Source organism: Macrotis lagotis, chromosome 2, assembly GCF_037893015.1.
Source record: "Macrotis lagotis isolate mMagLag1 chromosome 2, bilby.v1.9.chrom.fasta, whole genome shotgun sequence".
Classification (NCBI taxonomy): Eukaryota; Metazoa; Chordata; class Mammalia; order Peramelemorphia; family Peramelidae; genus Macrotis; species Macrotis lagotis.
Window position 1 is genome coordinate 257,782,976 of NC_133659.1, and position 16,390 is coordinate 257,799,365.

General features: G+C 37.1%; 1 protein-coding gene across 1 annotated transcript in view; it reads left to right on the plus strand.

The window, feature by feature from the left end:
- The window catches only part of FAM186A (family with sequence similarity 186 member A), a 142,500-nt gene extending 136,803 nt beyond the window's left edge, over positions 1-5,697 (plus strand). The window contains exon 9 of the mRNA XM_074221032.1: positions 5,650-5,697. Within this exon, the coding sequence (XP_074077133.1) occupies positions 5,650-5,680 (31 nt within the window). The 3' untranslated portion in view covers positions 5,681-5,697. The remainder of the gene's footprint in view (positions 1-5,649) is intronic.
- Positions 5,698-16,390: the final 10,693 nt, after the last annotated feature.

Genomic DNA, 16,390 nt, shown 5'->3' on the forward strand with positions numbered 1-16,390 from the left:
CCCTTAATCCTAATTCCTCATGCCAAAAATGATTAATCTGTAAACGTGTTCAATGCAAATGTGTATATACAATATTTAGCTGACTGTTTGCCTCTGAGGGAAGGGGGGGGTAGGGAGGGTGGAAGGAAATTTTATAACTTAAAAATATGCATATTCATGTGTATTAATGTTGAAAAACTTTCAAAACATATAATTGGAAAAATAAAATAAAATATCAACTGAAAAAAATTTTAAATGAAACTAATTTTTTGAAAAAGATGGCATCTTTGAAGTCAAGACCACAGTTGGGATATGTCTCTGGGCGGAAATGGCATGGCTAATCATTTCATTGCTGGATTCAAGCAAAAGCTCAAGTTAAAAATAATAGAATTATTTATCATTTGTTCATCACTTTGGATATACGAAACACCCTCTGTACCAGAATAGTGTTGAGATTCATACTCTCTATTATACCTCTATCTCCTCATCCAATTTTGAAGAGCTGAATACTCACCTCTTCTGTGGTACAGTAGATCCTGTGGAAAAGGCCTTAAGGGATGTGAAGCTCTATAAATCACAGATTCAAGACATCATCTTAGTGGGTGATTCTATTCTGATCACTTAAATCTGGAAGTTTCTGCAGGACTTTTTCAATGACAAAGAGTTCAAGAAGAGTTCCAATCCTGATGAGGCTGTTGCCTGTGGTACAATTGTCCAGGCTGCTCCCTTATCTGGAGATAAATATGACAAGACTTGCTACTATTGGGTATCACTTCTCTTTCCCTTGGAACTGAAATTGTTGGTAGAGTTATGACAAATCTGATCAAATGCAATATTATTTCTATCCCCACCAAGTAAGTCATAGACCTTTACCACATACTCAGGCAATCAGCCTAATGTGCTTATTCTGCCATATGGACCAGAAGACTGAGAAATACAAGGATAGAGATAGGAAGTAGAGAAGATGTCCTCTAAGAATTCTTTTGAATCTTATGCTTTCAACATAAGTTGAGTACTATAGAGGTAAGAAACTGCAAGGCTAAATTGGTGATGAGGACAAACAGAAGACCGACTAAATGAAATAATCATTTGGCTGGATAAAAACCAGATTGTCTGCAAGAAAGAATTTGAAGATAAGCAGGAAGGATTGGAGAAAGGTCTTAGCTATACCAGAATGCAGGAGGCATACCTGATGGTGTCTAGAGGGTAGAGGAGCCCCATCTGGACCTACTTTTGAAGCGGTCAATTAAGTGCACAGAAGTAAAAGAATTCCACACAGCTTTCAAAAAAATTAAAAGACTTAAATTTGTAGTCAAGGCAATAGCAGTTTAAGAGTAACTTTAAAGCTGCTATGTAAAAATCTGGTCATTCTGAATACTTAAAAGTGAATATTTACAGTTGAGGAAATCAAAGCAATCCATAATCAAATGAAAAATTGCTCTAAATCATTACTTATTAGAGAAATACAAATTAAAACAGCTCTGAGGTGCCACTTCACACCTCTCAGACTGGCCAATATGATCAGAAAGAACAATGATCAGTGTTGGAAATCTGGGACACTAATACATTCTTGGTGGAGCTGTGAACTCATCCAACCTTTCTGGAGAATAGTTTGGAATTGCACCCAAAAGGCAACAAAAATGTGCATACCATTTGATCCAGCAATACCACTACTGGGTCTATACCCTGAAGAGATGATGAAAAAGGGCAAAAACATTACTTGTACAAAAATATTCATAGCCAGCCCTGTTTGTGGTGGCAAAGAACTGGAAATTAAGTAAATGTCCTTCAATTGGGGAATGGCTTAACAAACTGTAATAGGAGGGATGGAAATTCAGGGAAGCCTGGAGGGATTTGCATGAACTGATGCTGAGCGAGATAAGCAGAACCAGAAAAACATTGTACACCCTAACAGCAACATGGGGGTAATGATAAACCTTGATGGACTTGCTCATTCCTTCAGTGCAACATTCAGGGACAATTTGGGGCTGTCTAGGTGGTGCAGTGGACAAAGCACCGGTCCTGGAGTCAGGAGGACCTGGGTTCAAATCTGACCTCAGATGCTTAATAATTACCTAGCTGTGTGGCCTTGAGCAAGCCACTTAACCCCATTGTCTTGCAAAAAAAAAAACCAAAAACCAAAAAAATACTTATTAAATATCTACAGTTTGTTAAACCATTCCCCAGTTGAAGTACATTTACTTAATTTCCAATTCTTTGCCACCACAAACAGGGCTGGCTATGAATATTTTTGTACAATATTTATTAAATACTTATTAAAATACTTATTAAACAGCTCTCCTGTCCTAACATGTAGGCCACACAAAAATTTTTAATAAGTTTAAGGTACTCTATAAGTTGGCATTCCCTTAAAAATCATAGCTCTGTTACTCCTCAGTATATTTCTTTTATTAAACCCAAGGAGACATTAATTTAAAACAGTGGATATTTAAATATAACAAAAATAAGTGGCAAGAAAGATTATCCCATACAGACAGGCTCACACTCTCTCAAAGTATATCATATCATATCAACAAGAAAGGAGGCCTGCATAGCTAGCTGTGTGGCCTTGGGCAAGCCACTTAACCCCATTTGCCTTGCCAAAAAAAAATAATAAATAAATAAAAACACTTTTCACACAAATAAACTCAGATCTCAATAATTGGGTATATGTCAATTACTCATAGGTGGGCAGAGCTAATATAATAAAAATTATAACCCTACCTAAATCAAATTACTTATTCAGTGCCATACTAATAAGACTACCAAAAAATTACTTTGGTGAGCTAGAAAAAAAAATGGTAAGAAGATTCATATGGAGGAACAAAAGGTCAAGGGAATTAATGAAAAAAAATGCAAAGGAAGGTAGCCTAGCTGTACTAGATCCAAAATTATATTGTAAAGTATCAGTCATCAAAACTGCTTTGTACTGGCTAAAAAAATAGAGTAGTAAATGACTATAACAATCTACTGCTTGATAAACTCAAAGATCCAGCTTCTGGAGAACTCACTCTTTGATAAAAACTTTTGGGAAAACTAGAAGAGCGTATGGTAGAGACTAAACATAGACCATTATCTCATACCCTATACCAAGAGAAGATCAAAATAGGTACAGGATTTAGACTTAAAAGTTGACATCATATCATAGAAGAACAAGAAATAATTTACCTTTCAGATCTATGGAAAGGGCAGTTTATGACCTAAACAGAGCTAGAAAAATTATAAAATGCAAAATGATTAATTTTGGCTATATTAAAAAAGTTTTGCACAAATAAAACCAGTGCAACCAAGATTAAAAAGAATGCAAAAAATTGGGAAACAATTTTTGCAGCTAGCATTTCTGATAAAAGGACTCATTTCTAAAATTTGCAAATATAAATTTATAAGAATAAAGTCATTCCCCAATTAATAAATGGTCAAAAAATATGAATAGGACACTTTCAGTTGAAGAAATTAAGGCTATCTACAGTCATATGAAAAAAATGCTCTAAACTATTATTGATTAGAGAATGTAAATTGAAACAACTCTGATACAACTTCACATCTATCAGATTGGACAATATGTCAGAAAAGGAAAATGATCAATGTTGGAGGGGAGGTGGGGAAACTGGGACACTAATGCATTGATGGTAAAGTTGTGAACTGATTCAACCTTTTCAGAGAGCAATTTGGAACCATATCCAAAGGACAATAAGACTACATACCCTTTGATTCAACAATACAACTAAGACTGTATCTCAAAGAGAATACAAAAAAAAAGAATAAAAAATCCAATTGTACAAAAATATTTATGGCATTTCTTTTCACAGTGGCAAAAAAATGAGAAATTAAGGGGCATACCCATTAACTGGGGAATAGCTGAACAAAATGTGTAAATTAATGTGATGGAGTACTATTCTGTAAGAAATCCTGAGCATTGGGACTTCAGAAAAGTTCGGAAAGATTTGCAAGAACTGGTGCTAAAGTAAAAAGAACCAGAACATTGTACATACTAATGGCAACACTGTGAGATAATCAACTATGATGGACTTGCTCATCTCAGCAGTACAATGATCAAGGCAGTTCTAAAGGAATTGTGATGGAAAGTACCATCCACATTCAGAAAAGAAACTATGTAGTCTGAATACAGACAAAAGAATTGTTTTCAATTTTTAAAATTCGTTTTATGTATTATGTTTTTTCTCTCTTTTTCCCATTTTTGATTTGATTCTTCTTTCACAACATACATAATATGATGATATTTTTAAAGGATTATGTAACATACATAAGATTGTTTTTTGTCAGGGGGAGAGGAGAGGGGAGGGAAGGGAAGGAGGGATAAAAATATGAAACTAAAAACCCTGCAAAAAAAATGATTGTTGAAAACTATCTTTGCATGTAGTGGGAAAAATAAATAAATAAAATAGTTAAAAGTAAATAAATGTGTTGATTGGAAAAAAAAGAAGAAACCAAATGATCAAGGAATGTGTCTACCAATAGTACATGGCTGTATCAACTTCCCACAGCCCTAGAATCATCATTGCAGATGATAGTATGGGATATCATTTGTTGTTCTACTGAATATATCCACAACCTTCTAAGCATCTATCCTGAGATGCTGTTGCAATTTGTTGGTCTTCAGCTGCAATAGATCTTCTTTCCATAAGCAGAAATGAATAGAGACTATAAGAAAACTTATTAGAAGACTAATGAAATTGTTTAGGAAAGAGATAATGAAGCTCATACGGATGTTAGAAGTAGAATGAAGGGAAGAATTCGAGAGACACTGCCAAAGTTAAATCAACAGAACTTAACAACTGATTGGATAGAGGGTATGCTAAGAGAAAATTAAGTCCGCTTCAAGTAGGTGGTGGTGAATTTGATTCAAAGGAAAAGAAGATCACTTCCATTTAGAACATTTTGAATGGTGAAATCTATGAGATAACTGGACACAGAAGACTAGTTCAGGAGCAAGGTTAAAGCTAGAAATATACATACTTACAAAACATACATAATTAAAGAAATAGGTGTGGATAAAATTACACACACAGAGAGACATACAGAAGAAGGGAGAGGTAGAAAGGGAGAGGAGGAGATAAAAAAGAGGGTTAAAGTCAGAACCTTAGAAGATTTCCAAATTTAGGATATGGGAAGGTAAGGAGTAAGAAGGAAAAGACCGGAAGAGAGGATATGGTCAATGAGACAGAAATTAAACAATAAGCACAAAGCCATCATGAAAATTAAAAGAAAAAAGTCTGGGAGATGGTAGTAAGGAAAGAGAGAATGGGAAGGTATATTCAGAAATGGTTGTTATGTAAAAAATTAATAGTATCAATAAAACTTCAATTTGGGCTGCATCTAAACTTGCACTCACAGTCCATAGTCACTGGAAGAGAGTAACTCCAGGTTCAAGATTTTCTGTGCGCCTCCATTCCTAAAATAGTAGATCACAAGTCCCCATAAATGTTTTTACCTTTCAATAGTCAAAGTCAGAGGTACAATTATCTTAACCAAAAGCAGTTACTGAAATGACAGCAAGAAATTTAAGAATGTAAGACCTTCCTTGGAAACAGCAATAAGGGACATGGTTTTATGTAATAGCCTTAAATTTTAATGCCCCATTTTCTATATCCCATCCTTCAGTATACTAGTATAGTTATTATAATATTTCTTTATCTTTCTCAATTTTAGGTTTCAGAGTATTCCTCAAAAAAAGAAATGAACACTACTGTATGCAAGTAAATTCTGTTTAAGTAAAATGACTTTTTCTTTACTATAATATGTACTTTTCTTAATAACCTCTTGCTTTGAGACAAAAATAGTCTGAGCATCTACATGTTGATGGACTTCACTCCAAATTTTCTCAATTCAGTAATGCTCTATATCTTTGGGTGCTAGATATGTCATTCAGAAACACAGCGTTCCCAAAAGCAAGTAACCTCCTTCCTCTAGACTTCAATTTCCTCATCTGTAAAATGATAAAGCATCCTCAAAATTTTCTTTTCTACTTGAAGAAGTCTTAGAAATCATAGAATTTAGAAAATGGTTCCAAGATTTCTTTAAGTAGAGAATTTAACTCAGGGGTGGGGAACCTTTTTTCTGCCAGGGACCATTTGGATATTTATAATATCATTTGCAAATCATACAAATTACCTACTTAAAAATTAACCTGCCATATTTGGTTAAACATTTAATTAATTCATCCCTATAAAAATTATTGAATTTCAAGTACCAACTGGAGTTGTCATAGCAATGCCAGATCAAATGATTTTTGGGGTCTTATATGACCTGTGGATTCCCTACCCCACTTCACCCATGATAGTAACATCACTAAAAGTTGGCTCCTGGTCCTATTTGCCAAGACTATGTATTTCTTATCTAACTCATTCTTGTTAGGAAAGTTGTATATTTAAAATAATCAAGTTAATCAGAACAGGGCTTTAGAAGTCACTGGCCATCACCACTCTGGTCTCATCTGGCATCCTCTCATTTATGAACTTATGAATACCCCATCTCTGACACATATGAACAATAGACCTGGACTCTATTAGGGACTTGGGATGTGAAAAGTGTTATCTTGACTGCAGTGGAGATATCAGTCCTGGAGGATTGAAGTTTCCTCCATTACTGACCTACTGAGTGTTGTGGGAAGGGGCATGACAAAAGAGGAAGATGGAGAGACTGACTTCCTGTCTCCTGCCCCTTACTCTAGTCCCCTTCATGGGTCAGACTTCTGACTCACATCCAAAGATTCTGTCTGCAATATCTGAAGTTTCTTGAGTAACATGAAGGTATAAATGGAAAATCAGAGGTTGTTCTTTCCAGCTGGGAGTTTTCTGTTTTTTTCCTTTTAATCCCCCCCCCAAAAAAAACCCTTAGAGACTCAGATTGTTATTATTCCTCTACTAATAATGATTTTTATTTTTGTTTTTTAAATGTAAGCTTACTTTCCCCTTCCTGCCCAATTCTTTCATCCCACCTGACTTCAGTCAGTTAATTCAACTTGGAACTGATCAGAAATGTTATTATGAACCTTACTTTTTCACACTCATCCCCACCCAGCATGGGGTAGGCCATTCTTGAAAGTGGCTGATGGGACAGCTAGGTGGATAGAGCACCAGCCCTGGAGTCAAGAGGACCTGAGTTCAAATTCAGTGTCAGACATTTAATAATTGCCTAGCTATGTATCCTTGGGCAAATCACTTAACCCCATTGCCCTAAATAAAAAATAATAAATTTTTTAAAAAGTGACTGAAATGATGTCAAACACTGCACTGCTGGTATCCAAGACTGGCCCCTACGAGAAGGGGTTTGTCAGCTTAGAAACTGCTAAAATAAAACAAAATAAAAAAACAGAAGATATACACCAACCCACTACAAAGAAAAGAATGGAGGTAAAAAAAAGTAGTTTAGTGATGAGATACCAGGAAAACTAATAGGCTCAAGAGTTTTCCTTTATAAGAACTGTCAAATGCCAGAATTTTATATTCTGTTTTGTAATAATTTAATGAAAGCATTGTAACCTAAAAAAAAACCAGAAAATGCAGAGGAGAGGATACATAGTTACTACAATTGTAACAGTGGTAGGAGTAGGGATTTTTTTTTGATTCTACTGTTGATCTGGAGTGTCAAAGATCAATAAATTTATTAAGTGACTACAATGAGGCAAGCACTAGAGATCACATTTTCTCCTATAAATATTATCATACCTGGTGGTTAAATTCCCAGGTCAGCCCATACACCAAAGTTTATTCATTCCTTATCTTACCTGAACTGATCCTAATATCTAGCCAGTGTCTAATTTACAAATGTTTTTCAAAACAGAGTGAGGATTGGGAAATAGATGTGAGACTTAAAGGAAGTACAGCTAAAGTAGAGAGAACTGAGTTGTATTCAAGAGGGAAAGGGTACAAAGAAACTGTCCAAACCACTCCCTGCCCTGATTCCACTAATAAACGTTCAGAGGTTCCTACCAGTAACTAAATATCAGCCTTCCTGAGTTTCATTTCATGCAGGATCCTATGTTTCAACTCTCAGTACCACGAGTGAGTGGAGACCCTGACCCCAGAGATGCTACATTTTTACTTGGTCACTTATCCCAAAGAAAGTATGATTCAAACTTCCTGGGAGAACTTTATCACTGTATTACTTTGTTCAAGGAAGGTCAAATTGTATATTCATTGCTTGAAACAGAGGATACATTGAACCCACTAATTAGACTTCCTAGGGTTTAGGAGACTGGTAATCTTGAGTGCTCACTTAATGTTTACAGATTTCATTATGTGGTTACTAAATTCTGATTATACACTTATTTCTATGCTGAGGAAAAAATATGATACTCAACACTCCAGTATATATGTTTCCGTGGGAAATCATCATCATGATGTCAAGGTTATCACCTATTCACAAGGTAGTAGAGTCAGCTCATGGGGGGAGCGGGGAGGAACTAAGTTCTAACTGGCAATGAAGTGAATCACAATAAAAAAGAAATAGAGGGAGATAGAATATTCTCTGGTAACTATAAGAGATCAAGACATTTTAGTCCCAGTATGGTGTATGTCAAATATCAGGGTGAATATAGGACTCCCCCGTAAGCAACTATTAGGTTACTTGGTGGATAGATTTTTAATGCATCTTCTCATTAGAAGAAAGTTATGAATTGAGATTGTTTCCAGATCAGTCCCAGGAAGCTGTAAATATACTCTCTTGATGCTTACAAATTATAGTACCACACAAGCCTTGATACCTACCTACTTGATAAATTTTGATGCCATATAGAAAAAAGAATAGTAGTAATCCTCAAATTCACAAGAGACAAAATCCAAGCTAGAATGCAGCATTAAAACCCAAGGTCTGTGATTTCTACACATAAATGAATGAAACTGAGATAACCAATAGCATGAACTAGAGATATTAATTTGAGGTGGAAAATTTGATCTCAGATATTCTGAAATTCAGTTGAATAAGACCCATGACTTTAGAATGGTATATCATATTTAAGAGGAATTGGATAAATAAAAAAATAGAGGGAAGGGGTTTGGATAACAGTGATTTTTAAGAACATAAATTTCATGGTAAGAAGAGACTACTGCATTTTAGGATTGAGAAAAGAGAAAAACTGCTTGTGGAATGATATGCCCCCTAGATTAGGAGAAAGTAAATTTAAATGATTACATAAAAAGGAGAGGCAAGAAATTATGGACTATAAGGGAAGTCTTCCCAAAAGACAGAGGAAGTTTTCAAGTAAGAAAATCCAAAATCACAATGGAAACAATTCTGAAAAGGAAGAGAATTGCCTAAAAAAAATTAATTTGTATCCAATTCATCAACAATTGCTCTCTGTAAGAAATGTGGATGCAAACCTCACAGTGAGCATTTTTCACATGTGACATGTGTGTGTAACTATGATTAATTTATATTGGAAATTTGAGTTTTCGAAACTCCCTTGACTAATATGTGTCATCAAGTTGTCTGTGATTTATACTCTAGGTGATTATAATCTATGTGATTATAGAATTGCTTGGGGACACTTAGAACAATTATCTGTGGTCACATAGTATGTCTCATAGTCAAGGCTTGAACCCCAGCCTTCCTTCCTCTAAGGCCCTTCCTTTATCCACTCTACCATCATGACTATTTTGATTGATTATAAAATATTTCTCTATCAGTTTGAATTTTTAATAGAGTTTTCTGAAATATAGTCATCAATCAAAGGTCTCCTCTAGCAAATAGGAATAACTGCTCAAAAATAATATTTATGAAATTTAAGCACCCTTTTAAAAAATATTTTATTTTGAATTTTACAATTTTTCCCCAAATCTTGCTTCCCTCCCCCCACCCCCACAGAAGGCAGTCTGTTAGTCTTTACATTGTTTTCATGGTATGTTTCCATTGATCTAAGTTGAATGTAATGAGAGAGAAATCATATCCTTAAGAAAAATAAAGTATAAGAGATAGCAAAATTACATAGTAAGATAACATTTTTTTTAAATTAAAGGTAATAGTCTTTGGTCTTTGTTCAAACTCAACAATTCTTTCACTGGATACAGATAGTATTCTCCATCATAGATACCCCAAATTGTGCCCGATTGTTACACTGATGGAATTAACAAGTCCATTAAGGTTGATCATCACCCCCCATGTTGCTGTTAGGGTGTACAATGTTCTTCTGGTTCTGCTCATCTCACTAAGCATCAGTTCATGCAAATCCTTTCAGGTTTCCCTGAATTCCCATCCTTCCTGGTTTCTAATAGAACAATAGTGTTCCATCACATACATATACCACAGTTTGTTAAGTCATTCCCCAATTGAAGGACATTCACTTAATTTCCAATTCTTTGCCACCACAAACAGGGTTGCCATGAATATTTTTGTACAAGTGATATTTTTACCCTTTTTCATGATCTCTTTGGGGTATAGAGCCAGTAGTGGTATTTGTTGCCCTTTGGGCATAATTGAAATTTAGGCACCTTTAACCCATAATCTTGTTGCCAGAGAAAAGTTTAGTTGGTAGGTTTGGGCAGAATTCATGTAAAAGACAACTCTGGCTCAGAAGCAATTTTAAGGGAAAAAGTATTATATAAGTATTTCTGTGATTAGCAAAAGCTAAGAGGAAAGAAATACTAAAATAAAGGCATGAAACCACTGTTTTCTAAGCAACCTAATCCTACATGAGAAGTTGAACAGTAAGGAAAAATATAGGAACAAGAGGTTACATGGGGCATCATGCTCCCCCAAAGCAGGCTGCCATCCCAAAGGAAGAGGGCGCCATCTGGGTATAAGCAGTAAGGAAGGGTTTAGGGGCGTGAGGTTATTAGGAGGATCACAATCCTCAAGAACAAACTACCCTCCCAAAGGAAGATGAACAATCCAACTGAGGGGTAAGTGAGCTTTTAAAGAGACAGGAAGATGAGGTAATTTAGGTATATGTTGATGGGGGTAGTAACTCAGAAGAGATGAGGTAATTAGGGATATGTAGATAAAGGGTGATAAATCAAAGACTTAATCCTTTCAGGCTCTAAGTCAGGGAGGGGTAAGGTACTGTACTAAAAGTTCATAACTGGGAGGCTAGGTGGTGCAATGGATAAAGCACAGGCCCTGGGATCTGGAGTGCCTGGGTTCAAATCTGGTCTCAGACAATAATTACCTAGCTGTGTGGCCTTGGGCAAGCCACTTAACCTCATTTGCCTTGCAAAAACCTAAAAGAAAAAAAAGTTCATGACCACATTTCATAGTTTGGACAAAGGAATTGGGGCTAAGGGTCAGTGTTAATGTAAAGCACTTGGTCAGTGCAAAGGAAATATATCAATTCTAAAACATAATTTTCTGTCCTATATTTCCCCTACTTCATTCCCCACTCAAACAATTTAGGACCAAATTCATTTGAGACTTGGGGTAAAGGTCTCTTTTCTTCTGAACTACTTCCATCTGAAAAGGGGAAGTAGACCTGTCCCTGCTTAGCGGGTCCCATTTGACGGGGAATTGGGGTACATCCATTAATAGGTTGAGACAGAATCCAAGGCATGCTAGTTCCCAGATTCTGGTACAGGATGATATTCAGTTGGTGTCACTAGCTGGAGATGCATTACCTCTAATCTTTTTTTAAATATTTATTATCTTTTTGTACAAATAATTTTTATACATTAATAAAATATCCTTGTTTAAGAGTAAATAGAATACCCCTTCCTCCCCCAAAATATAGACTCGCTCGAGCGATAAAGGGGAGAGAAAAAAATTAAAATTAAAAAAAAAATTAGTAATTGTAGGTATGGCCAGGTGACGCAATGGATGGAGCCTGAGCCCTGGAGCCAGGAGCACCCGAGCCCATATCCTGCCCCATACACCCAACAATCACCCAGCTGTGTGACGTGCAAGCCACCCAACCCCACTGCCTTGCAAAAAACAAAAAAAAAAAGGAAAAAAAGATGCAAAATAAAATAAAATATTAATAATAGTAGGGGTGGCTGGGTGGTAGACAGAGCATTGGCCCTTGAGCCAGGAGCACCCAGGTCCAAATCTGGCCTCAGACACCCAAAGATCACCCTGCTATGTGGCTCCAGGCAGGCCACTCAGCCCATTTGCTCTGCACCTCCCCCAAAGAAATAGTAATAAAAAAGGTGCTTCAGTCTTTGTTCCAACACCAACAACTCTGTCGCAGGTAGATCACATTCTTTATGATAAGTCCATGGCAAAAGTTACTTCCACATTTTTCCACCACTGCCATTGCTGATTGCCACTCCCTCCTTTCATATTTCTTTGCTATCATGTACTATATCTTCTCTCTCCTTTCACTCTGACTCTGCTGTAGGGTAGCTGAGTGGTGCAGCAGACAGATCCCCAGCCCTGGGGCCAAGAGGCCCCGAGCCCCCCTACCACCCCTTAGGCCTAGCATCCACCTGGCCCTATGGTCCTGGAAAGGTCATCTAATCCCAGCCCCTTGCAAGAGGTAAAAAAAAAGAAAATGTTATATCTGACCACTCTCCCCCCATGGTCCATCCTCTCCTCCTTCATTCACATCCCCACCCCTTCCCCCTGCCCCCCCCCTCTTCTTCTTACTCCAGATGTCTATATCCCATTGAGTATATATGCTGTTTCCTCTCCTTGCCACCTCTGATGAGAGCAAAAATTCCTTCATTCCCTCTTGCCTTCCCCCTTCCATATTATTGCAATAGCTCATTGTAATAAAGAAAAAACTTATTATATGAGATATCTTGGCCTATTCCCCCTCTCCTTTTTCTATCTCCCATTACATTTCCCTTTTTTTCCATTGACTCCATTCTTACACCATATTTTATCTTCAAATTCAGCTTTCTCCAGTGCTTCAACTATAAAAGCTCCCTCTACCTGCTCAATTAACTGAGAAGGTTCATATGAGTATTATCAGTGTCATTTTTCTATGCAGGAATACATGCAGTTCATTATCAAGTCCCTCATATTTTCCCCCTCTCCTTCATTCTTCATGCTTCACCTGAGTCCTGTATCTGAAGATCAAACCTTCTGTTCAGCTCTGGACATTCTAACAGGAACATTGGAAATTCCCCTGGTTCATTGAAAGTCCATCTTTTTCCCTGGAAGAGGACATTCAGCCTTGCTGGGTAGTTGGTTCTCAGTTGCATTCTAAGCTCTTTTGCCTTCTGGTATATTATATTCCAAGTCCTATGAGCTTCCAATGTAGTTTCTGCTAAGTCCTGTGAGATCCTGACTGCAGCTCCAAGATATTTGAACTGTGTCTTTCTGGCTGCTTGTAATATTTTCTCTTTGACTTGGGAGTTCTGGAACTTGGTTATAATATTCCTAGGGGGTTGGTTTTTTGGGATCTCTTTCTTGGGGGGATCAGTGGATTCTCTCTATTTCTATTTTGCCTTCTGCTTCTAAAATATCAGGGCAATTTTCCTGTAGTAATTCTTTGAAAATGATGTCAAGGCTCTTTTCCTGATCATGACTTTCAGGTATTCCAATAATTTTTAAATTATCTTTCCTAAGTCTGTTTTCCATATCAGTTGTTTTTTCAATGAGATGTTTCACATTTTCTTCTAATTTTTCATTTTTTTGGTTTTGAAGTAATGAATCCTGGTTTCTCATAAATTTATCAATTTCCCTGAGTTCCATTCTTTGTCTGAAGGATTTGTTCTCCTCAGAGAATTTTCTTATCTCTTTTTCCATCTGGCCAATTTTGCTTTTTAAAGCATTCTTCTCCTCCATAACTTTTTGAACTGTTTTATCCATTTGACCTAAGCTGGTTTTTAGCATGCTATTTTCTTCAGCATTTTTTTTGGATTTCCTTGACTAGGCTGCTGACTTCATTTTCATATTTTTCCTGTATCTCTCTCCTTTCTTTTCCCAGTTTTTCTTCTAACTCCCTCATTTGATTTTCAAAGTCTTTTTTGAGCTCTGTCATATGCTAAGCCCAATTTCTGTTTTTCTTGGAGTCTTTAGATGCAGGAGCTTGTGCTTCCTCATCTTCAGACTGAGTATTTTGATCCTTCTTGGGATCATATGCAAAATAAGAATTCTCAATGGTCTTCCTCTTGTTTTTCTGCTTGCTCATTTTCCCAGCCTGGGCCTGGTTTTGGGGTGCTTCCTGAGCTTTTGGGACACTCCCACAAGGGTCTCAGTGTGTGAGGCTCTGTCCTCCCTCCTGGTCTATGAATGACCATATGTGCCCCACTCTTCCATGGGGCTGAGGTGGAGGGGGTCCCTGCTGTTATAAGGGGGGCCTAGACTGCAATCAGGATCTGAATGTGTTCATAGCCCCAGAGTCCTGTTCCAGGGGCAGAGGACAGAGCTGGGTAGTTTCTCTCTTCACTCCCCTCCCTAGGTTCAATGGGCTCATGCCCTGGGAGCTCCTGCTTACCGGCTCCGCCTGCTTCTGTTCCTGGATCTGGGCTGCCAAAAGACCAACTTGCTGAAGCTCTTTCGCTCTGGTGGGGCCACCCCTCTGGCAGGCCGCCCCTCCTACCCCGGGGAGCAGAGCCTTTCTGCTCTTTTCCTGGTTACCTTGAGTAGGAGAACTACCTCATTGGGTCCCTCTGTGGGTTCTGTCTCTCGAAAGTTTAATTAGAGGCCTTAGTTTATAAGTTTTATGAGAGAGCGCCTAAGAGACATTGCTCTCTTATCGCCATCTTGGCTGTGCCCCCCCATTACCTCTAATCTTAAGGGATGAATCTTAAAAGAAAATTAACAAACAGGAGCCAAAGGAATGGGATAAATATAGAGGTCACTAAGGAGCAGAAGCCTTACCTAGGGGAAGGACCTGGGAAAGAAAAGCAGTGCAGGGGAATAAATGATGGAATAAAAATCATACTCCATGATCCCAAAAAAGATTGGTGCCAGTTGGTTATTGAATCAGTGTATTGCAGCAATTGCAGCAATTCCCAAATCTATATAAGGGAATACTAGGAGGGTATGATTATGTTTGTACCCTTGTCTCTCTTTCACTATCTGCTCTGATGGTGGGGATTTACTATAAAGAGGGAAAAGCTAGGACATGATTATAATATGAAAATAGTCTTTGATGAGTTAATGCATAAACAGCAAGACAAAACATCCAAACATCTGTTTGATTTCAGTTAAGTGTCACAGCTGACAATCAAACATGTAGTAACAATATCTCCTCATAGCCAGGCTCAGGAAATAAGTAGGTTGAAAGCATTCCTTTTCAAAAGAACGCAAATAGGGAGAATAAGCCAGAAGGAAACTTGCCATGGACTGGGGCCAAATATTGTCCCCCTTTGACTTTTTTTCTGATCTCCACCTGTAATAATCTCTGAGTGAATTATGGCATCTCTCTCAAATGATGGATTACTGTCTTAATTATCCATCAGAGAAGAAGATCTGAATTCAAATCTCAAAATAAAATCAATTATAGTCCCAAAGACTTTTACCCCAAATGGAAAATTTCAATAAGAACAGCTTGGGGTTAGATGCAGCCATTTTTCTTCTCATGGAATTGCAATAAGCAAAGTTTGCCACTTTGAACATAACTATTATGTTCAATATTAAAAAATAATCTTAAATAATTTACATGTTCATCAATGATAACATTCATGTAACAGTTTTCTTATAACAAGCAAGTGTTATAGTTTCCAGTCAAGTGACCTTCATTGTAACTCGGGATGGTTACCCACATTTTTTTTTTAGATTTTTCAAGGCAATGGGGTTATCTGGCTTGCCCAAGGCCACACAGCTAGGTAATTACTAAGTGTCTGAGGTTGGATTTGAACCCAGGTACTCCTGACTCCAAGGCCGGTGCTCTATCCACTGCACCACCTAGCCACCCCTACCCCCCACATTTCTTTTTAACAAATCACAGAACTTAGCTTAGAAATCTCCCAACTAGTAAGTTTCCTAATATAGTAATACTAAAATTCACTTATAATGAAACCAAAATAAATTATATCTGGATTTCCCAGTTATTAAAGAAATTCAATTTATAATTTCAATTTAGCATTTTAGCATGAGTTATTTGAGTGATTATAGCAAGAGGAAGTATGAACATGTGCTTCCTCCATTTTGATTGTCCTTGAAGCTCTAAGATTCTGTCTCCACAAGTGAACACTATTTTCACTCCTTAAAACACTAAAATCCCTTGTTCTCTATATGTATAGAGACATCAGATAAAAAACTAACTCATTACTCTAACTCTCCTCATTTCAAACTGCAAAATACTCAAATGCACAAAGTTTTAGTCTTAAAATTTTTAAATTTTAAATAATGTTAGAACTCCATATTCTACTTTTAAAGGCATTGTTTTTACTAAATTCCTATTTTTTCCAAACCCAGAGGGAATTTTCATCCCAGCTCCAGATCTCTCATTCCTCCATTTCCAGTAACTTCAAAAACTAGGAGACATGCAGTATCCTATACTATGGTAGAATCACCTTGAGAAACTCAAGGCAAAATTACAAAATGCCTGACTGCCTAATTAGTGCAG